The following is a 23,087-nucleotide window of genomic DNA, read 5'->3' on the forward strand; positions in this document are numbered from 1 at the left end:
ATGGACTGAGAGGCTGCCGTGCAAGAAGGAAGCCCTTGCTCCAAAAGCGGCACCTTAAGGCTCGACTGAAGTTCGCTGCTGATCACATGGACAAAGATAAGACCTTCTGGAGGGAAGTTCTGTGGTCAGACGAAACAAAAATCGAGCTGTTTGGCCACATTGCCCAGCAATACGTTTGGAGGAGAAAAGGTGAGGCCTTTAACCCCAAGAACACCATGCCTGGAGGATTACCTTAAAATTCTTCAAGATAACCTAAAATCATCAGCCCGAAGGTTGGGTCTTGGGTGCAGTTGGGTGTTCCAACAGGACAATGACCCCAAACACACATCAAAAGTAGTAATGGAATAGCTAAATCAGGCTAGAATTAGGGTTTTAGAATGGCCTTCCCAAAGTCCTGACTTAAATCCCATTGAGAACATGTGGACAATGCTGAAGAAACAAGTCCATGTCAGAAGGCCATCAAATTTAACTGAACTGCACCAATTCTGTCAAGAGGAGTGGTCAAAGATTCAACGAGAAGCTTGCCAGAAGCTTGTGGATGGCTACCAAAAGCGCCTAATTGAAGTGAAAATGGCCAAGGGACATGTAACCAAATATTAGCACTGCTGTATGTATATTTTTGACCCAGCAGATTTGATCATTTTTTCTGTTAACCCATAATAAAGTCATAAAAGAACCAAACTTCATGAATGTTTTTTGTGACAAAGAAGTATCTGTTCCAGTCACTCTATCAGAGAAAAATCAGACTTGTAGAAATAACGGGAAACTCAAGAGAGCCATGACATATTCTTTATAAGTGTATGCAAACTTTTGACCACAACTGTACATCGGCAGAGCTTGCTATCCTGGGAATGATGACATTGCCTCCAAGAGGTCCCACTCAGAGCTGCGTCGTCAGGTAAGCAGAAAACGTCAGCTGCTTGGGTTTAAACCAAGGTCCTCAGCTACAGCGCAACTCACAGTAGGCCGGTCTCAACACTCTGCTCATGACTGGGTTGATGTCGAAACATAGCAATATTTAATCATCAAACCTAATTCGTAGATGTAGCATCATTAGCTGTATAGCCATAGTGTATAGCCATAACATATTCTCTCCCACCATTGACAACTCATCACATGACTCGTTTCATTTTCATCTTCATGATTATTACACTTTGCATTTACTCTGTAGATAGTAGTTTAGTTAATAAACTCCTTTATTTACACCCAGCTGTTGTCCTGTTGTGTTCTTTTGACGTAGAGACTGGAGATCCATTGAATCCAGAAGTCACGACTTCTGATATGAGATTTATCACATTAATCAATGAAGTAATTCAATGTTCTCCTCCCTGATGACTGGTGCCCCCTTATCAATGAGAGCAAATTCTAAATTGTGCTATTCATGCTAGATTACTTTTCATGGTGCATTGTGGGATACTATACAGGATATAAGAATTCTCATTATGCATTCAGACAGCACTACAAACTCATTATATAGTAGTGACTGATTTTGGACACAGCCATTGACCTATGACCTCCTTACCTGTTGCTGATCTGAGTCATTCTGGCTCTCGTACTGGAGCATTGTACCAGTTCAAACTCTGAACAAGGATTCATGCCCATAAAAACCTGGACAAGGATTTAAAATGGTGACTTTTCACCACGGTCAGAGGATCCACTCAGGAGGAGAATGGATCCAGATAAATCCTGAACCAAACTTCAACAACAAACTGAGCTGTGAGAGTACACACAGGTCTGGTCTCACTGAAGCTTCTCCACAGAGACTTAGTTTACTCACTGGGAGACAGTTTATTATTTTATTTGTTGTTGCCTGTTCTTCTTTTCTGCTGAAAAACCATTTCTTCGGAATAAGCCTGAATGAGTTTGAGCAGCTGATGCACTGCCTTTATCTTTTACCTCATCTGTTTCTTACTGTACTGATTTTTATACAGATGTGGTTCGTGAGGGAACACCTGGACCCTGAGGCCCGACCAGTGCTGCAGAAACCCACACACCTGACCTACCTGCAGAGTATGTGTGTATTTGCTGAGTTTTGATTAGGTTTGTTTGTTACCTCAGGGTGGTTCTTGTTTCCATATATGGGTGTGGGCGTGTCTGTGCCTCTGTTGAGAAGTTTAAAAACATGTGTTCCTCAGACTGAGTCTGAACTGGATCATCAGCGTGTTCAGCAGCAGCTCTTCATGGTGAGTGAACTGTTTTTATTATAGCTCATTCTCCAGACCAGCATGTGACAGTGATTCACTCACAGAGACACTCAAGACAAGACAAAATATTTAGCATTAATATTTAGCATTTAGCACCTAAAGAGCCAGATATTTCCCTCAGGAGCTAGTTAAGGTTCAAAGATTCTACTTTATGTTATTTTCAGCTGCTGATTAATGAGATTTTAATTCATAACATTATGAACATTCATACAGGGATTAATTCCAAATTGTGTTTGGCACAAAGCAGCCAGAAAGTTTAATGAATGCAGCTTTAACCAAATTATTCTGTTCATCTAAACTGAACTAACCCATAAACATAGAGACGTCAGATTAGAAAATACACACAGGTAAACACTACACAAACAAAGTATGGGAAGTCGTGTTTTAGGAAGGACAGTCTGTGTGAACAGCTGGGATGGTTAATGGAAAAATAAATCAGGATGTTTCAAACTAACATGTATATTAGAAATATAAAGGACCAACAACAGAGCCCATAGGAACTCCAACAGTATTAATGTTATAGCTCTGTGTTGTTAACGCTGTGTCTGTTTGATCACTTGTGAAACTTAAACACTTTATAAGCTAATTGGTCGGTTTCTGGCTCTTAAGTAACAGAATCACAGAATCATCTATACGGAAATATTCTATCAATACCAATGATTTTACAAGCATTTATGAAGATGAGACTCCGTTTCCTAGTTAACCTGTTTAACTCTTCGATGTCTGACAGATGTGTGTGTCGAGATGTCTGCTGTGTGTCGGCATGTCTCTGGTTCCCATGGCAATAGTTTGCATGGTGTCTAACATCCTTCTGCTGATTCCTGAACTTAACATCCACTTCCTGTTGGAGGGTCACGTGACTAGAGAGGCCACCTGGGCCACAGGCCTGTGGGGGTCAGGCTTCCTGGTACATACATGTCTGTGTCATGTGATGTGACTTATGTTCCTCATATATCCTTCACACTGTATTTGTGTGTTGTCACATGTACATGTTGTGTTCTTCTGAGGTTGAGTCAGATTCAAGCTGAACTGCTGCTGTCACTACTGACCTCATGTCTGGTTTCAGGTTTTACTGGGAGCTCGAGTGTTTGTTCAGAGCAGTAGAACCAGAGGCTGCTGTGCTTTCAGGAGTCAGGTGAGTTGAGCGTGCGCCCTACTTTCGTTACAGTTGCTTTATTCGGATTGTTGTTTCACCTCGGATCATAAAGGTGGAAAATGTGATTGGTTTATTAAACCGCAGCAGCTGGTGAATTATGTTACAAATGGTACAGATGTTGTGTCAGTGTTGCAGTTGTGTACTCTCTCTTGCATTGTATGATGAATCAGGCACAATCATCATTGTTTAAGACGCCAACCAGCCATTTATTCTGATAACAAGAGAGTTAATATTAAACTAAAAAAATAAAAGCATATTAAACTACAATCAATATAGCAAAGTCATCAATAACATAATGAGCTCAACAAATTACGCAACATGTGGGGAATCCTGCTCCAGTCTGCAGGTGCCCAGCAGTGGGGCTCATGTTATACACAACAAACCAGGCCCATAGGAAATTAGTCATTAAAATGAATTAATAATAATAATACATCATAAAAATGTTAACAAAAATTGAATAGTAAAGTAATGGAAAGTGAAATCATTGACTCTGCTACATTGGTTGTCACAGATGTCTCTCTCTTTGTTGGCAGAGATTAGGGTTAAAGCTCTTTCTCACTGTATCCAGATGTTGTGTCAGGTGTAACATATGTCTGTCTGTATCCAGATGGTTTGCCAGGTGTTACAGATGTTTCTCTCTGAATCCAGATATTGAGTCAGGTGTTACAGGTAAATAAGGTGTTACAGTTGTTTGTCAGGTGATACAGATGTTTCATGTGTATCTATATGGTGTGTCATTTGTCACAGCATTTGTGACAGATGTTGTCAGGTGTTACAGCTGTTGTGGTGTTAGGTGTTACAGATGTTTTTCTGTGTATCCAGATGTTGTTTCAGGTGTGATTTATTTTCTACGTATCCAGATGTTGTCTCAGGTTTTACACCTGTTTCTAAGGTGTTACAGATGTTTTCTGTGCATCGAGATGTTGTGTCAGGTGTCACAGCTGTTTTCTGTGCATCGAGATGTGTCAGGTGTTACAGCGGATTTCTGTGTATACAGATGTTGTCACATGTGGCGTACTCCTGTGTGTGTCTGCTGGCTGCTGGTAGCTGTTGTTTGGTCAGTGCCACTGGTCTTGTTCAGGGCCCCCTTTGTCTCTACAACACCACCACTGGTACAACCTGGGGGGTCCCACTGAAACCCTTGGCTGACAGGTGAGACACACAAACACACAGATTATTAATCATCCAGCTGTTTTGAGTCCCTGCTGAATCTCTGTCCCTGGTCTCTGTTGGTCTTTCAGTCACTCAGGGTATCTGTACAACAGGACTCTGTGGTCTGGAGTATGTCTGCAGCCACGAGCTGTAGTTGAATGGAATGTAGTTCTGTTCAGTGTGATGGGAGGCACCAGTGCTCTGCAGACTTTCCTCTGTGCAGCCAACATCCTCAACTCACTGCTGGGACTGATCGTTGGTCAAGGATTCTGCCACAACAAGGTCTGTGAGCTAATACACATTTGTCTCTGTATGAATAGTTATTGTGTTCTGTCCTTCAAAGGTCTCTATGAGGGTCAAGATGAGGTTTTATGGTTCAGATTAGAGTTCAGATTAAGGTCTAGATTAGGGTCCATATTAGAGTTAGGTCTAGGGTTCAGATTGGGGTCAAGATTAGAGTTAGGTCTAGGGTTCAGATTGGGGTCCAGATTAGAGTTCAGATTAAGGTCTAGATTAGGGTCCATATTAGAGTTAGGTCTAGGACAGTGAGGGTCCTCAGTGTGCCCTTGTTTTCATTATGTTATGGAGACAAAACCTTAATTTGTTCATATGTCAGAACAAAGGTCACATATTTATGTTAGTGTAAAGATATCTTGTTATTCTTATTTAATTTTGTCAGTGTTTGTCTGTGTACCCAGATGTTCTGTCAAATGTTACAGATGTTTATGTTGCTATGTATCGAGATGTTGATATCCACTGAATATATCTTATCTCGTGTGTGTGTGTGTGTGTGTGTGTGTGTGTGTGTGTTACAGGTCAGTCCAGTCTAAGTTTAACACACCGAGGATGGATCCTGAATCAGCTGTGACAGAAACTTCATAAAATCTTTTTTTTGGCGGGTTCCTCTGAGGGTCTAATTATTAAAGCTGAAACGTTTCAGTTTAAAAAGCACTGATGCACTTTAAACAATAACTTTAAAAATTCCTGGAGAAATTTTGAATGTGCCTGATGCTTGGTGTGTGTACTTCACTCCTCACGTTTCAATCTGTACAAAGGACGTTACTTTCAGTTTCATTCATGTCGTAGAGACTCATCCTGACACTGACCTCAGTCACTGCAGGTGTCCCTCACTAAGCCTTTTGAGCCTGTCACGACTGGCCACAATAACCTCACACTGATGGTTTCACAACCAAATTTGTCCCCAGAACCAAAGCAAGACATCTATACACACATGTACATGACCCAACAGAAGTTGATCTGCAATAAAGCTGTACCACTATATCCCCATACAGCTCCCAGGTGAGAACAGCAACAAACTCAACCAGTTAGGTTGTTCAATTTATAATGAAAATAGTTTTAGACAGTTGTTGATTCATAAGATCACTGTGGAGGCTGTAGTATATAATACATTATACAGAGGTGTTTCTGTGATTTAGCCTGGGTGTGTAATTAGCCAATAAGAATCAGCTTTGTCCATATCTGCTCGGGTACTGTGTTAGTAGCACCTGCTGAGACCTTTGTGTGTGTGTGTGTGTGTGTGTGTGTGTGTGTGTGTGTGTGTGTGGTTGTGTTTGTGAACATCACAGAGATCAAAGAGTCTATTAATGAGCTGGTTCGAGCCAAAAATGTGGACATAGGAGCAAGTTACAGAAAAATGTCACTTCTGCATTTTGGGGAAATCAGCTCCTGAATTTGTATTGCAGTTAATGGGAGAGGTGGAGGGTACTCCCATCGTTTTGAGGCACATGTTCAAATTCTGGAAGTCTCTGTGCTTAGGTAGACACATTCTATGAAACAGGACAAATGTGTCTACTATTGAGGAAGCCATGATGTGTGAAGACTGAAATATGTGGCCGTGAGGACGAGTTAAACAGAATTTTTTCAGAGGAGTTCTAGAGCTTCTCCCACTCTACCGATGATGTCCTCCACTCTAGCTCTGAACATTCATTTCTTAATTTATCCAGTAACTAATAGGTACTATTTTCAGAATTAATTAATTAATTAATCAATGATTTAGTAAGCAGCATAAGTACAATGTGAGTGTTAGGAAAAGAAGTAATTATAATGAAAAACTGTTCAGTCAGAGTTATTGATAAGGCTCAACCTATTATTCACAGATTCATCAGATATCTGATGAGCTCAGATATTGTTGCCTGGTTCAGTGTAATCAATATATCAACAGTATAAACAGAAAACCTCACATTCAGTCATTCCTCTGTACTGTTTATTTATTCATATTTATTCATGCACAATGTTTTAAAATAGATATATATATATATACATGGATATGCGTATAATAAAAAACTAAAGTTTCAGTGTGATCTCAGTTCTTTACTGAAGGATGTTTTGGAGACTCGCCTGGTCCTTGCTTCTTATTTTAGGTTTGAGTGAATTTGTTCCTTTTGAATATGAGACCCTGACCCTGCAGCTCTGAGGTGTACTTGTATAATGACAATGTTTTTCACATACATCCACAATAAACTTAATGTGGATAGTATGTGAGGTTTGAAACACACACTTCTCACCTCTGGGGCCTCTTGACTCTTGATGAGACAGTGATGAGCAGCATTAGGGCTCCATGGGGGACTGATCTGGCTCTGTTCCTGTTCACCCTGTATACAGTCGACTTTAAATACAACTCTGAGTCCTGCCACATCCAGAAAGACTTGCATGACACAGCTATTGTGGCGTGTATCAGGAACGGGCAGGAAGAGGAGTACAAGGATCTGACGATGGCCTTCAGTGAATGGAGCAACAAGAACTGCCTCCTTCTGAACACCTCAAGATCAAGGAGATGGTCATGGACTTTCGGAGGTCTAAGCACAGCCAATGTCTCTCTGGTGCGCGTCTCGTCTCTCACTATGCTGCAGAACAGAGAGGTTCAGGGGATCCTTAGAGGAAGTAGACTAATTTAATTATTATTGTTTATTTATTATTATCAACAATGAGCTCAAGGATGCATGAATTTCCCCTAGGGGATAAAAAAAAAGTATCTATCTATCTATCTATCTATCTATCTATCTATCTTTTATACTGGACAAAATCCTGCTAACATCTGTTAACATCTGGCTTCTCTTATCAGAGCGATAGGGTACAATCGTCATTGGCTCCTAGGTCACATGACACATGATTGTTTGAAGCTCCACCTCCGATCAGCATTGATGTAACTATCCTCATGCTGTGACCTCTTTCAGAATAAACACTGCAAACACACATGTCCAGCTGTTAAACCAGAAACAATGTGGTTACACCCTCAGCTGAGAGTGAGCTGCAGCCCTAAGATAAGTTACCCCCTCAGAGGGGCAGGACCAGCAGGTCCAGCACAGCAGCTGGGTGAGTTTAGACCACTGGTTTCCTGGGGCTCCTTAATGATGATTTATGGAATAAGAAGAGAAAATAAATCAGAGCGATCCTTCAAGAACAGAAGTCATTTCAAATACTGCGATTTATTCCATATGATGTACAAACAATACAGGATGTGTAAATGATAGCTACAAATGTACAAAACAGGAGAACCTCAGGGGACAGGAGAGAGAGAACCAGGAGAGAGAGAACCAGGACAACCAGGAACCAGGAGAAAGAGAAGCAGCTGTCTCAGTGCAGCACCTCCCTGTCACCTGATCCAGAGTGGCTGGGGTAGATGTGGAGCTGAGGGAGGTCGATGCCATCATTGTGCAGATCCTCCTGCTTTTGTAAACCCTGAAGTTTGAACACCAGCTCACTGATGAACACCTGCCAGGTGGAGACATACATGCTTTTGAGTCTGGTTATTATCAACACTCACACACTTAAACACCAGCAGCTTTCTGAAAATTGAGACTCAAAGCAACAGTCCGAGTCTGTGGCTCTCAGTTCCAAACCTCCTGCATCCTACTGAAGATAGAAATCTTTATAAACACCTCACCAATATCTATTTAATGTTTTAGAAAGGCTGAGTAATTTCCTAAAACAGCTAGTGGGATGGGTTAGGGTTAGGACTATTTTCAGAGGTTGATTAATTCACTTCTTGTAACTGTCTTGAGTATTTGCAGCAGCAGGATGGTGTGTGTGGGACTGAGTCATGAGTCTCATGTTTCCTCTAAAATGCATTTCATGCTCAGGCTGGATGCAGCTGTGACACAAGGTGACGTCCCCTCATTTAACCCTGACTACAGAACTGTGAGTGGTTGTCAGAGCGAAAAGCAGATTCAACAGAACGTGCTGCATCAGTGAAGTTAAATGAGAGCTGTAGTTGAGAAGTGGAAGCAGTTGCTCTGGGTTTCTCACCTCTGTGCTGTTGTTACAGGAGTGAAGGATGTTCTGTGAACATAGAGAGCAAACACATGAGACACAGAGAGGACGACATACATATTCACCTTTCATTAATAATAGAGTTACCTGCAGTCTGTGTGTCTTCTCCTCATCTGTCTTCAGGTCCAGCAGTTCATCAATGTTCACCTCCTCTGGCATCTCCTCCTCCTAAACATCAGACAATATCAGTTACTGCTGCTGTTAAGTCTCCAGGACCAGCTGCAGGGATTGTAATACACCATGCAGCCTGCAGGGGGTGCTGCCATGATAGGCCGTTACCCTCATTTCCAGCTCTAGGGCAAAACTAATGGCAGGAAAGTGCATCACGTGTCACATGTGTTGGAATCTGAGAATCAGGATAAAACACTCAACTCAACTCAACTCAACTTTATTTATAGAGCACTTTAAATACAGCCAAAGCTGATACAAAGTGCTGTACATAATAACATAATAACATAAAAACATAAAAACAATGATATAATAGCAAATAAAAAACAATAAAAGCAATAAAACAAATGCCGTCTCATGCTGGATCAAAAGCCAAGGAATAAAAGTAGGTTTTTAGATGGGTTTTAAAAATGGACAGTGAGGGAGCTTGTCTAATGTGGAGAGGTAAGTGGTTCCACAAAGTGGGAGCAGCAACAGAAAAAGCTCTGTCTCCTCTGAGCCTCCGCTTAGACCTCGGTACCTCCAGGAGCAGCTGATCAGCTGACCTGAGGCACCGGGCAGGAGCGTAGGGGTGAAGCAGCTCAGAGAGGTAGGGTGGGGCCAGACCATTTAGGGATTTAAAAACAAATAAAAGAATCTTAAAATGAACTCTAAAAGGCAACCAGTGGAGGGAGGCCGGAATGGGGGTGATGTGCTCACTCTTACGTGTTCCAGTTAAAAGACGTGGAAAAACTGGAGACGTGCAAGGGAGAATTGACATAACAAAGTGTGTTACAGTAATCCAGCCGTGATGTGATGAAGGCATGGATTACTGTCTCAAAGTGCTCTCGTGCAAGAATTGGCTTCACTTTTGCCAGCTGCCTAAGGTGGAAAAAGCTGGACTTTAACAACAGCGCTAATCTGTTGGTCTAGTTTAAAGTTACTGTCCATTTTAAAACCCAAGTTAGAAACTGTTGGCTTCACATACGATGCCAGAGGGCCCAAATCAACAGGAGGGGGATCACATGAACTATTGGGCTCAAGCACCATCACTTCTGTTTTTTTCTCATTAAAATTCAAAAGGTTTAAAGCCATCCAGGCTTTAATGTCATCAAGACATGCTAGAAGTGGAATCAGAGAGAAGGCATCTTTCTTTTTCAGTGGCACATATATTTGGCTGTCATCAGCATAACAATGCAAGGCGATTCCGTGCTTTCTGAGAATAGAACCCAGAGGAAGCAGGTATAGGGAGAACAGCAACGGCCCTCGGATTGAGCCTTGTGGAACCCCAAAATACAGAGGAGCGGGGCCGGACTCACAACCAGCAAGGCTTACGCACATGGTTCTGTCTGCCAGATAGGACCTAAACCATTCCAGAGCACTACCAGAAATTCCAACAAGGTGCTGCAGCCTAGTTACTAAAATATTGTTGTCCACTGTATCAAATGCTGCAGTCGAGTCCAGCAGGACAAGAATCACATAATCCCCAGAATCATTTGCCAGGAGAATGTCATTAAAAACCCTTATTAGAGCAGACTCAGTGGTGTGCAGGGTTTTAAAACCTGACTGAAAGACCTCCAGAATATCATGTTCATCCAGATATGATTTGAGCTGTGTATGAAAAATTTTCTCTAAGATTTTCGAGATAAATGGCAGCTTGGAGATGGGCCTGAAATTACCTAATATATTTGATCGAGGCCGGGTTTTTTAAGAAGGGGTTGCACTACTGCATGTTTGAAACTTGCAGGGACAACACCAGAAGATAAACTGCTGTTAATAATGGCAAGAACTGATTTTCCTATGCTAGGGAAAATCTCCTTAAAGAAGTGAGGAGGGACAGCATCACAAGGGGAACCTGATGGCTTAGTGTGGCCAACCACATCTTCTAAAAGTGACAAAGTCACAGGATCAAACCTATCAAACACAGCTTGACAGGACAAGAGGGGTCAGAGGCAGGAGTTGGGATGAGAGTCCTTGTGGTAGCAACTTTGTCAATGAAAAATTGCAGGAAATTATTGCACAGCTCAGGGGACGCTTCCACACAGACAGACTGAGGGGCATTTAGGACAGAGTCAATAGTTTTAAATAACACACGGGAATTGTGGCGATTAGACACAATAATATGTGACAAGTATTCTCTTTTTGCCTCTTTAACAGTGTTCTGGTAATGTTGCAAACAATCTTCTAGGATTTGGAATGAAACCTGTAGCTTGTTTTTCTACCATCTGCGATCGACTTTGAAAAGTCCTTTACCAACGGTTTATCAGGACAACACACGTATGTTAAAATCTCCAACAAGGAGGACGCTGGATGAAAAGTATGAAAATTATGTCAAAAAACATGAACACGTGACACTAATGCACTTTCCTGCCATTAGTTTTGCCCTGGAGCTGGAAATGAGTGTAACGGCCTGTCACAGCAGCACCCCCTGTCGGCTGCATAGTCAATGGTTGTTTGTTTCTATATGTTAGCCCTGTGATGGACTGGTGCCCTGTCCAGGGCGTACCCCGCCCTCGCTCAGTCTCAGATGGCATTGGCTACAGAAAAGTACAGGGACATGGGAACAATATGGGGACATGGGGACAACAAAGGGAGATGGAGACAATACAGGGACATGGGAACAACACAAGAACATGGAAGAAATAAGGGGACATGGGAACAATACAGGGACAAGGGGACAATACAGGGACATGGAAAAATACAGGGACATGGAAACAATACAGGGACATGGGAATAATACGGCGACATAGGAACAATACAGGGACATGGGGACAATACAGGGACATGGGGACAATACAGGGACATGGAAACAATACAGTGTGTGTGTGTGTGTGTGTGTGTAAGTGTGCATGTGTCCAGATGGGGCCTGTGACAGGAAATGAACCAAAGAGGTAGATCTGATTATTTATTTATCACCAAGCACACACATCAACCACGCCTTGACCAGACACACACACACACACACACACTGCATTGACGTACATTAGATTGTTCTATGGGGGAGGAGAAGGAAAGTAATAATAATATTTGTCTCCTGATATTAATCAGGTATAATGACTGTGTATGTGTTTCAGGGAGGGCGTGGCTGGTGTGTGTGGTGTGTTGTGTGTGTGTGTGTGTGTTTGTGTGTGTGTCTGTATGTTTGAACCTAAACACAAAGACAAACCAGTCCCTCCCCCTTCATCATCAACCTTCCTCTAATGCAGTGTCTCTGACATGTCAATAACTCCACCCTCCTTGGAGCTTCAGGTTAATAAATCAAGTGGGTTTTAAAACACTTCACGAGTCAGATGGATGAATAAATGAATGGATGAATGGATGGATGCAGGGAGGAGGGATGAAATGTTTTCTGATAAGGGGAGCTGAGGATCAGAGTTACAGCAGTAACCACTCTACACTGTACTACACCCTACACAAACATCACCTCCCTTACTGTTGCAGTGTTGTTCTGTATCATCGTAAGGAAGTGTTGTTAATTCATGTGTTTGTCACAGACACGTTAATATTTGTTTGTTTTCCACCTGAATATCTGATAGAACAACCTGTAGTGATGGTACTGTTCAGACCCTCACAGAACCTGGTTAAGGTTAAAGATCCTGGTCTGGTTTAATACAGAAACAGTTCACTTTATGATATTTACATTGAACCTAAACCACCATCTTCAACTGACCTGAACCAGGGAGCTATTGTTGTCTGACCCACAGACAGGACTCTCAGCCCTGAACTCGAGTCCTCCAGCAACCTGGACCATCTCCTCCAGACTGTGACTCTGCTGCTGTTCATGAATGTGTTGCTTCAGTAAAATGATTGTTACCTCTGAGCACCAAGACAACATGACTAGTTCTGATCAATAACACTGAAACTATATGTCTATTTGCCTGTTATTTGCATTTGATCTAAACATTAGATATAATGTTCCAACATTTTTCTGTTTATTTCAGTGGTTTTAAAAAACAGGAATAAAGCTGCTATTTAATCACTTCTCATGTATCTTTGACTATCTGACATTAAAGCCTCGGTTTTATATATTTTCAGTTTCTTCCAGCAGCTGAATTTATTTCCTGTTCCAGTCATTTTGTTTTCATTTAAATTTCCTGTAATTTCATCCTAATACACATAACACACATGTGATTGTTGTAAATATCATATATATTAATTATATATTTAAATTACACAAAGATAGTAAAATGACACATCCCTGCAGATGTAAGATAAAAAATGTGAGTGATGATGCATGTGATTAATAATGTGAACAGATCTGAGAGCTGCTCCCACAGTAAATGTTCCTCCTGATGACGACTTACAGTAATGAACACTGGAACTCCTCAGAGAGGATGTTTTAATGAGAACAGACCATGTTCTCTAAATGACAGGAAACAGGATGCTCTGTTCATTGGTTCAACACATTTGGATCAATTTGCCACTGAAACTAGTCCTTGATGAACGCACTATTTCCTCCTGTGTGAGTTTGATAAAAACTACAGTAACACAACCAACCAGGTTTTTTTTCTATTTTAAAGGGAGATGGTGATAATGAAACAATGTGATGGAGAGTGTGTGTAACCTGATCCATCTCTTACGCATTGTCACTGTGTGTGTGTGTGTGTGTGTGTGTGTGTGTGTAAGAGGTGGAGCTCATGTAAACAGTCTGATCATGTGACTCATTACTGTGACTATCCAGCCCATTTTAAAGAGACCTAACTTAAATCCTGCTCCTCCATCTTTATCAGACATGTTCAAACAGCTCACTGCTGATTTCTGATATTCAAATTTCCACTGGTGCAGTTGATTGTTCTGTTTGACACAGTAAACCATTACATTAAGAGGCTACTTGACTGTGTGGGTGTATCAAGTTTATCATTAGACTGGTTAACATCTTATCTCGCTGACAGAAGTTTCACTGTCTCTATCAACCCCCTTTTCCACTGGTCAAAAAGCAGGTATTTATCAGCTCCAGCTCCGGGGATGGAAGACTGAATGATTGAAGCATCTCATATGGAGGCTCCAACACTCTTACATGAGCAATAACCCAGGGACGAGATGTAAAAGATCTATTTTACCAGTTTAAATGGCGGCTAGAAGCTCACACTACCTCTGTGTGTGTGCTCTGTAAGTGCATGTGATGACATCACTCCTTGCAGTTGTGTGTCCTCAGTCTGAACAGAAGAGAAAAGCAAACTCAACTGGCAGTGGAAAAGAGGTCAAGTGGCGTGTATTAGCTGGTTAACCCGAGTTTTTAAAAAAAACCTGCTTATAACTGCTAATTTTGATGGAAAAGGGTATCAGAGACTTTGTAACTGATTCCTCTCCACTGACTTGTGAGGTCCTGCAGGGCTCAAGTCTGGGGCCCCTGTTATTCACTTTATGTTTTCTGATGTTGGGACAGCTTATAAACAGATTTAATATAATTTATTTACAGATGATATCTACTATATTTCTCATTCAAACCTACAGAGGCTCAAAGAAGCGCCTAAGCTCCTAGACTAACACTTTAGGGATTGGACAGTGGAAAGTTTGTAACAGCTCACTGCTGATGAGACAGTGGTTCTGACAGCTGCTACAGAAAAGGCTTCCCGCAAGATCCCTCTGCTGGTAATTTATTTGATCATTATTCAACATTTAACCTTGTTAAACAGCTGACCAGATCTTGGTTTTTTCCACTTGAGAAATATCAGTAAACTGAGACCTGGGCATGTACTACATGGGTGATTCTTACAGTATCTTCTTCCATAGCTGTTTTATACTGTATGAAAAGCTCCTTCTTCAGTTCAGTCAATCCCTGTAGCCTCTGAAGGCAGCATGACTAACATGTTGTTAATCTGCAGCCTCTGAGAAGAGCCTTGACAGAGTGCAGGTCCACTACACATGGACATCACTGTGTTTACCTTCACTGAAAAGAAAACAGCACCAACTACAAGGACATATACACACACGGTCAGTTATAACTGACTAGTACACACACAGTTGGTTATCACCAGATACTCTGCTTTTTAAAGGGATAGTTGGGGTTATATGACATGGGGTTGTGTGAGGTAGTCATGCATGCAGTGTATTACCTGAAGTATATTAGATCAGCATTGCCATTTAGGAGAGGTAGCAGGAAACACTAGCAGAGCGATGAGCTGCTGTGCACCAGGACCAGCAGAAAAAGCGTGTTTTAGACACTTTAAAAAATTCCCACTGAAACAACCCAAACCCGCTTAAATGTTTAAATGTAAACTTCAGTTTGTTTTGACGGGAAGATAAAGAGCTGAAAATATTCTGTATATTCTATTCAATATTCTTAAGAGTGTGTATAGTCGCAGTCAAACTCTGCTCATCATCATGGTGCTTCACCTGGGGTGAGTCCACACATTTGTTGTTGCTGTGTAAGACAGCTGCTTTGTCCAAAGTCCACAAACATCCTTATTTTAACATCCATGGTGTAAAATTGTACTTCCACACTCTACTTCTCAGATGGTTTGGTGTTGTGATTGTCTGCTCAGGACGGCTTTGATAGTGTCCTCCAGTTAAAAAAAACCCAAGGTAACGTTACTATCTGTGTAGTTTAATGATGTCAACCTCATAGGTCAGGCTGACAGTGAAGTTTTAGATTGCCCTCTGCTGGATCACAATGCAGATAGTCTCATAGGCAGAAAGAGCGCTACGCCACAGGATCTTTTCCAACCTTCTTTTTATCAATATAGCGTCTCATGTTTTGTCCTTGAAACACACAGCAGTGCAAATGCTGTTGTGTAACAAAACTGTCCATGTTCAGGATGAGATACATCAGAATTATTGCTAAGATAGCATGGGCCCGATATAATCATATTAACTGTTTCACCCAATCATTATCATAGTAACGACCTGATGGAAAATCACCTACACATAAACATAGCAATTAAAACAACATCAATGAATCACACTTGACTGTAATGTGTCCACATTTAGATAAACAGTTGCTTCTCTTGGTTCTTCTCGGTGGGAGTTTAGATAATACGTGCACACGCACGTGCATCTGCATGGCTGAGCTGCACTAGTTACACACAAACATAAACACACACACACAGAGTAACACAGAGACACACACTCTTTCCCCCGCAGCAGTGTTCATGCTGTCAGCTCTTGTTATGACTTTTAACTCTTCCTCTGCTTTACCTTTAAATCCCCAGTTGAATATCTCTGGCTGTTTCCACTGATCCTCAAAATAATCTCCTCTGTGTCACAGTCCAACAAACAAATACTGGGAGGAATCACTTCTGACCAGCAAACTTCCCAGTAACCGTACATGTCAGACCTAGTATGGTCATTTTTCTCTGATAAACAACAACAGAGCTGTGAAGGCCCAGCTGAGACTCTCTCTTTCTAATTTCATTTTTCCCTTGCACCGTTTTTCAGCATTCATCTGAAATAATCTAATAATAATCTGTCTGCCCTAATTCAGAATGTTTGTGATATTAATGTCATGGTGCCTGGCAACATATTATTTCTGTTTGTTGATGTTGGTATTAAAAGGGTTTCTAAAAACCAAAGTATCTATCTGCCTACTCCCAGAGGGAAAATATACAGCTGTTATGGACTATTTTATTTTATGACAGTTTGTGAAGTCTTAAGTGACATTTTTAGAAGATGACTCTAAAAAATAAGTCTTGTTAAACCCTGGTTTAGTTTAAGTAACAAGAACTTAAAATCTTCATGCGCTATACTTCTGTTTCTGTGATGTTAATGTTTTTAAATGTTTTCACACCACAATGATCTCACCTCAGATCAACTCAGAGTGAATCACTGCAGCTAGCTAGCCTTTAACTAACCATGTAGTTTACTGAAGGATGCTAACCTTTAGCTAACATTTAGTTTACAGCAGCAAGTTACGTTAGGTTAACATTCAGTTTACTGGATGATGCTAACATTCGGCTAAAATTCAGCTAACAATAAGTTGACTACAGGATGCTAAACTTTAGCTATCATTCAGTTGACTACAGGATGCTAACCTTTAGCTAACATTCAGTTTATAGCAGCACGCTAACATTCAGCTAAAATTCCGCTAACATTCAATTTACTGCAGCATGCTAACCTTTAGTTAACATTCAGTTTACTGCAGCATGCTAACCTTTACTTAACATTCAGTTTACTGCAGCATGCTAACCTTTAGCTTACATTCAGTTTACTGCAGGATGCTAACTTGTAGCTAATATTCAGTTAATTGCAGGATGGTAACATTCAGCTAACGTTCAGTTTTCAACCAAATTGTCCTGATTTTCACCATAATTAAAATTATAATCATAATATTACATGTGTTTTCAGCACTTACTTCTGTCCCACTCATTATTACATCATGATTTGCTAACATTTAGCTGTCATGTTGAAGAGCTCCATGAGGCTGACTCCTTCCCTGCAATGAAAATGCTGTGTTCATGGCATCCATGGTGTAAAAAGGTGTGTTCATTAGGTGTGCTTAGCTCTGAAACAATTGTCTTCCATCCTGATGAAATGGTGTGTGCATGAAAGTGTAGCACTTAACCAGAGTTTGACAATACAGTCACCCTACGCTAGTAAAACTGTTTACTGCAGGATGCTAACATTCAGCTAACATTCAGGTTACTGCATCATGCTAACATTCAGTTAGCACCCAGTATACTGCAGGATGCTAACATTCAGCTAACATTCAGGTTACTGCATCATGCTAACATTCAGTTAACACTCAGTATACTGCAGGATGCTAATCTTGGTTAAAGACATGGCGCTCTACAGCCTGTCAATGTTTAATGTTCCAATGTATATTAATATTGCTATATGTTCAAAGAGAAAAAAACTACACTCCATGCAGGTGTTTTGTGTCTCTCCTAGTCTGGGATCCTACAGTTGAAAGGGTGGGGGGACTTTTACCTGTCTGTACCCTGCTGCACATGTTCTCATAATCCATCCATGTCCTGCAGCCCTGCAGTCTGACCTCTGCTCAGCTAACATGTTGATTTAATTGTGTTAAATTATAATGAGTCACATTACTCATGAAAACTCTGATCCTAGGTCAGTTACAAGCACCAGTAGAAGTATAAAGTTACAGTATCCTTCAATCAGAACATCAGTACCAGAAGCAGCAGCGGGGTACTTTCAGTAGTACTTACTCTAGTGTTAGGAGTAATGTTGTAATATTATTAGTATTATATAGTATTATTCTTGTATAATATGCTGCAGTACTGCAGTAATTCAGTACCACAAACTACTGGTGGCATAGTATTTTGCAGTTATAGCCAACTGTGCTACTCACCCTCCCACTGTAGAGCTCGTCCAGTCCACAGTCGATCCACTTCTCCACATCCAGCCTCCTCTGCAGCTCCTTGCGGTTGTATTTGACGGTGACCCGGGCCTGCCGCCGCTGCAGACTCTGCCCCGGGTCCCGCCCGCCGCTGGCATGACCTGGTGACTGATTACTACACACCCTATTCACCCTACGACCCACCCGGTGAGCCGCCATCTGGGCCTAACAGACCCGGACAGAGACCAACAAAGAGACCCCGAAAAAATCCAAAAATAAAAAAAAATATTCAAGAGACTGATTTAAGAAAAAAATCTGTTTTTAATGAAAGACAAAAAAAAGCAAGTCAGTCAGAGAGAAAGACTAACAATTATAATAAAAACAATAAATATAATTATTATAATTATTATTACTTATTATAACAATAATAATGATAGTAAAATCCCATTTTATTCCTTTAAAAATCGCGTAAAATTTGTTTTAGATTAGAACAATAAAGAATCCACAGACGCAGAGAAAAAACTAGTAGAAAAACAGGCTTGTCTGGAAACCAGACGACCGTCGCTGTGGCGCGTGCAGACTGAAACCGACAGAAACGGAGCAGGGCTATTGCTGCTGCGTTCACGTGCTGTCGGGATTTATTATATCCAGACAGAGACTGGGACAGATGGACCGTGTGCACCGTCTTTGATTTAAACAGTAGCAAGTCCTGTGTGACCTCCAGTCACCTCAGAGGCATCACACTGTTAATTCATTCCTGTTCTGCAATAAAACATTTTTTGCAAACATTTATATTTTAGATCTGAGGTGTTTCAACTTGGCCTCGGCTTTTTTCCTGTATGACGTCACCATGTCTGTTAGAGAAAACTGCACATCACAAATCTCAAATCAGATACTGTTGTTTGTTGTTTTGTGGATGATTCTGACTCTTAAAAATAATAATCACTAATAACTGATAATAACAGATGAAAGCGATGGACACTGTAAGACAATGACTGAGATAACAACTGGTTTTCTGTTCCTCCGATTGTGAAGTGAAAGGAGGATGAAACAGTGAAAAAACACACTGATTATTTTACATGAGCAGCCATGTGAATCCCCACTTCGTTACACTGTGAAATAAATACAGTTAAAACCAAAAATGTTTTTTAAGCAGCAACAAACGTTTTTTATCTGATGTACAAGTTTACAAGTAGACATGAATGCAGCATGAGAGGACTGCAGGGTCCTAGCGCTCCTGTGTCTAGAACACATGTAAGAGCTGACAGAGAGTGAAGCGGCTGCGGCACCTGGTGGTAAACAGGTGAGCTGTGGGTGTGTCCTTGCTAAAGCTGCAAAGGAAACAGAGACATCACTAGAGAACCTCCCAGAGAGCACAATCCACATTCATTTAGAGCGCAGACCTCCACCAAGACCAGACAACACCCACCAGACTCCAGAAAAAAATCTAGATTAACAATAAATGATTCATATCTGACTGAGTTATTCTCTGAGCCATAATCCTTCTCTCCACCACGTGCAGTGCAAATTTCCGTTCAGGACTGTTTACAAAATCCTGCTGACAGACAGACAGACAGACAGACAGACAGACAGACAGAGGTGAAAACATGACCTCCTGAGCGGAAGTTATGTTCAACATCTGATGACAACACTTGTTATTATCTCTGTTTGGTCACCTGGCAGATGAGGTCAGCATGTGACTGCGTCTGAGCCCGAGCAGAGCAATGATGATGTAACAGTGATGTCATCATGTCTGATCAGCCGTACGTGAGCATGAAGGATTATCACTGATGTGCGGCTGGTCATCTCAGCTGACTCATCTGTCTCCTCTGAGCCAAAGTCACAAAATAAAAATCACCTGAACTGAGAAACTTCTTTCAGAAAGTGAGAAAAGTTGTTTTCCAGAGAGCCAGGGCCAAGAGGGAAGCCGAGGTGACCCTGGAAGAATCCCTGACGCAGACTTCATGGCTGCGACTACAGACACGTGACAGATATATAACATGCATTTGGAAACATTCTTGGTGACTGATGATTTTTTTTTACACTGGAGAGAGAGAGAGAGAGAGAGAGAGAGAAGAGAGAGAAAGAGAGAGAGAGAGTGTGTGTGTGTGTGTGTTGTGACGTGAGCGGGTGGGTGTGGCTGCACCTGTCGCTCAGGTAATTTTACCTGCGACAACAAAAAGCCACCAAATACGGAAGTGGTTCATCATTCCCGCGGAGCAGAAAGTGTTTGACGCAACATAAAGTTGAAAGCAGGAAACCCAGCGTCCGAACTGGAACTATATCTACATACAGTTTCAGATCCATATTAGAGGAAGATGGACAAATACAGGTTCCGACTCAGTGTACTGGCGCTCTATTTCCTGGTCTGGTCTGGCGTTGCTCTAGACTGTGACTGGGACCAGAGCATTGATCCGAATCAGGGTCTGGACCTGGCGTCTCTCGGCGTCAAAGTGCTCCAACTTGGCCGGCTGGCGGAGGTGAAGGACCCGGAGAGCTGCCGTGCGGCGTGCTGCAACGAACCGAACTGTGACCTGGCCCTGGTGGGTTACCCGCAGGACGGCGGGCCACAGTGCCTGCTGGTGAGCTGTGAGAGCCAGGGCCGGGACGTGTGCGTCCTCCAGCCCAGCTCCCAGTTCAAGGTTTACCGCAGGACGGTGAAGAGGGAAGCCCGCGGGGAGAAGCCGCACATTGTCCCGCTCCACGGCTCCTGGGAACCACGGACCAACGAGACCAACAACAGTAAGACCCGGACCCTACTCATTAACTGTTGTGTGAATCATTCAGTCTGTGCGTTAACAGGTATGATTATTGATTATTGGCCTAGTCGGATCATCAGAGATAAGCCACACAATTTCTCATCAGACTTCATTCTTGTAGTGAGAGCCTGTGTGATCATTTAAATCACGTGGTTCATGTCAGAGGGCATCAGGACAGAGACTTAAGACTGGACTCTGCAGGGTACAGAAACTGAAGAGGGGAGGTGGGAGGAGGTGTGTGTGTGTCGGGGTGGGGGTGGGGGGTAATTGTAGTTAACTTCTGTCCAAGGCTTCTTGTAGCTTTCCTTCTGATATTGACATATTGTCTGAAGCATGTCTGGAGGAGTCATGTGACACGATATGATGTTTTCATTAAAGATGAACTGATGAATTATCTCATTATGTAGACAATGCTGAAGAGAAATAGGAACATGTTTTATTTCATCATCACTGCCTGACTGGTTTTCAGGTTTCATATAAGTCAGGTCTGGATTCACCTCCTGAGGGGCCCCGGGGCCCCTGCTGGCCCCCACTGTACATGTCAGTGTCATTAATGATTGGTTTTCAGTTGACAGAACAAGAATCTGAATTTGATCTTTCAGCTCATTGGTTGTTTTCATCTATAAAAGCAAAATGCAAAAGACAAATGACCGGAACATGAATCATAAAATTAATTTGCCTCCATGGAGATCCTCGTTAGAGTCCTAGTGAGAACCAGGTCCTTATGAGGAACAGGTCTTTAAGAGCAGCCTTCCAGGAGCTCCAAGGACATGGTCTGTCCTTTTCCTGGTTTGAGTTTAATGGCTTGTAGCTGCTGTGTCAGACCAATCGCTTTGAAAGCTTTTAATGTGAAACACCTGCAGGAAGTGCTGAGCTTCACTGCCAGAGGGAAGTGATGCTGCTGATTAATAATCAGCAACTGTTGACATGAAAGACAGTGTACTGTGTGAGCTGTGACCGTGCAGGTGACTGTTCTCTGAAAGTCAGAGTTGGTCACATGTCACTGTTCTAAACCATTTCCCACCTAGAACCCACTTGTCCAGGTAGATCCTGAGTCATGACAAAGGTATAAGGAAACGCACCTTTCTCAGGTATTTGCAGAAAAAATACAACCTTTGCTTTAGTTGTGCTTCAGGTCAGACTGGTCAGACTGGTTTCTACCTGTGAACATGACACTTGAGAGGAAAACAGCTGAGAACACCTGAACACTCTCACCACATGAGTTAACTGAACAAAACTAATTTTACTGTTTAATCATCCAGAGTAAAATGTAATAACGTGTTCAGTTTAATTTAGTTTGTTTATTCACACATACAAACTTCAAAATAAAGAAACACACACATTAAATGTAGCTGAAGGAAAAATACAGTTGGTCAAACAATAAACAAAACAAACAAAAAAAAAAAAACCCAACAAAATCTGGAGTTTAAAACAAAGAAGGAATTTATTGAAAGAGATCGATGATTGTAGGAACCATATATGTTGTTTTGAATGACCAGACTTTAGTTGTTATTCGCTTTGTGTGCATTGGGCGTCACTGTGCTATTATATAGGGGGTTCAGGTATATAGTTAGGAAATGCACCTGTTGTCGTCAGGTGTTTGGCCCAGAAGGGCAAACAGTTTTTGACCACTGTTGTGCTAGGGCTGCCTGATTATGGCAAAAATCATAATGACGATTATTATGATCAATATTGAGATCACGATTATTCAATACGATTTCTCATGACTTTGATTTCAAAACAAAAAGCGATGTAGTATTTCCTGTTATACACAATATAAGTTAAATATATCTGAGCCCTGTCCATTTCAAATTGAATTTAAGAACACATCCACAACCATCAGCTGGATAATGGTCAGTTTTCATCATTAACCCATGTTCGTATAATGTAGTTAACGAGGCAGAGGGAGCTGTGTTTTTGTGATGGTCACATGAGCCGGGATTGCAAGAAGTGCTTTACATGCAAAACTTGTGGTCAATCTCATCCCACCATGCTTCATATTGTTGGGTCTGAGCTCTACCTCATGAGCTGGACACCAAATATGTTGGATTTTGGTTGTTTATCAATTCATTGGCTATCATAAATTAAGAAAATATTAATATTAAAAATATTAATATTAAATAAAAACTTTAAAATGAATTAAA

At 41.5% G+C, this 23,087-nt stretch overlaps 3 protein-coding genes across 4 annotated transcripts in view; 2 read left to right on the top strand and 1 right to left on the bottom strand.

Moving 5' to 3' along the window:
• Nucleotides 1-2,934: 2,934 nt before the first annotated feature.
• Nucleotides 2,935-7,102, top strand: LOC111646686 (transmembrane 4 L6 family member 1). The gene is made up of 5 exons (XM_023396242.2): nt 2,935-3,111; nt 3,271-3,339; nt 4,358-4,512; nt 4,602-4,794; nt 5,328-7,102. Exons 1-5 carry the CDS (start codon nt 2,935-2,937, stop codon nt 5,340-5,342), a joined length of 609 nt encoding a protein of 202 aa, XP_023252010.2. The 3' UTR covers nt 5,343-7,102.
• Nucleotides 7,103-7,939: 837 nt separating this feature from the next.
• On the bottom strand, nt 7,940-18,917 carry LOC111646688 (protein phosphatase 1 regulatory subunit 14A). Its single transcript, XM_023396244.2, has 4 exons — nt 18,197-18,917; nt 8,890-8,970; nt 8,779-8,811; nt 7,940-8,244 (listed from the first exon to the last, which is right to left on the bottom strand). Exons 1-4 carry the CDS (start codon nt 18,401-18,403, stop codon nt 8,107-8,109), a joined length of 459 nt encoding a protein of 152 aa, XP_023252012.1. The 5' UTR covers nt 18,404-18,917; the 3' UTR covers nt 7,940-8,106.
• Nucleotides 18,918-20,382: 1,465 nt separating this feature from the next.
• spint2 (serine peptidase inhibitor, Kunitz type, 2) overlaps nt 20,383-23,087 on the top strand; it is a 16,847-nt gene continuing 14,142 nt past the window's right edge. For both annotated transcript variants that reach the window (XM_023396269.2, XM_087171075.1), the window contains exon 1: nt 20,383-20,926. In XM_023396269.2, coding sequence (XP_023252037.1) covers nt 20,503-20,926 — 424 coding nt within the window. In that variant the 5' untranslated portion in view covers nt 20,383-20,502. The remainder of the gene's footprint in view (nt 20,927-23,087) is intronic.

This window comes from Seriola lalandi, unplaced genomic scaffold (genome assembly GCF_002814215.2).
Source record: "Seriola lalandi dorsalis isolate HSWRI2012SDOR001 ecotype SW California unplaced genomic scaffold, Sedor1 jcf7180002054974, whole genome shotgun sequence".
In the NCBI taxonomy this organism is placed as follows: Eukaryota; Metazoa; Chordata; class Actinopteri; order Carangiformes; family Carangidae; genus Seriola; species Seriola lalandi.

What these genes read in the sequence shown, in the direction of transcription:
- LOC111646686 (XM_023396242.2), top strand. Translation starts at nt 2,935, where the DNA reads ATGTGTGTGTCGAGATGTCTGCTGTGTGTCGGCATGTCTCTGGTTCCC. An exon ending in TGTGGGGGTCAGGCTTCCTG is followed by an intron (nt 3,112 to 3,270) that starts GTACATACATGT and finishes GTCTGGTTTCAG; the next exon opens with GTTTTACTGGGAGCTCGAGT. An exon ending in GCTGTGCTTTCAGGAGTCAG is followed by an intron (nt 3,340 to 4,357) that starts GTGAGTTGAGCG and finishes CTGTGTATACAG; the next exon opens with ATGTTGTCACATGTGGCGTA.
- LOC111646688 (XM_023396244.2), bottom strand. Translation starts at nt 18,403, where the DNA reads ATGGCGGCTCACCGGGTGGGTCGTAGGGTGAATAGGGTGTGTAGTAAT. An exon ending in ACGAGCTCTACAGTGGGAGG is followed by an intron (nt 8,971 to 18,196) that starts GTGAGTAGCACA and finishes TCTGATGTTTAG; the next exon opens with GAGGAGGAGATGCCAGAGGA. An exon ending in AGAAGACACACAGACTGCAG is followed by an intron (nt 8,812 to 8,889) that starts GTAACTCTATTA and finishes CTATGTTCACAG; the next exon opens with AACATCCTTCACTCCTGTAA.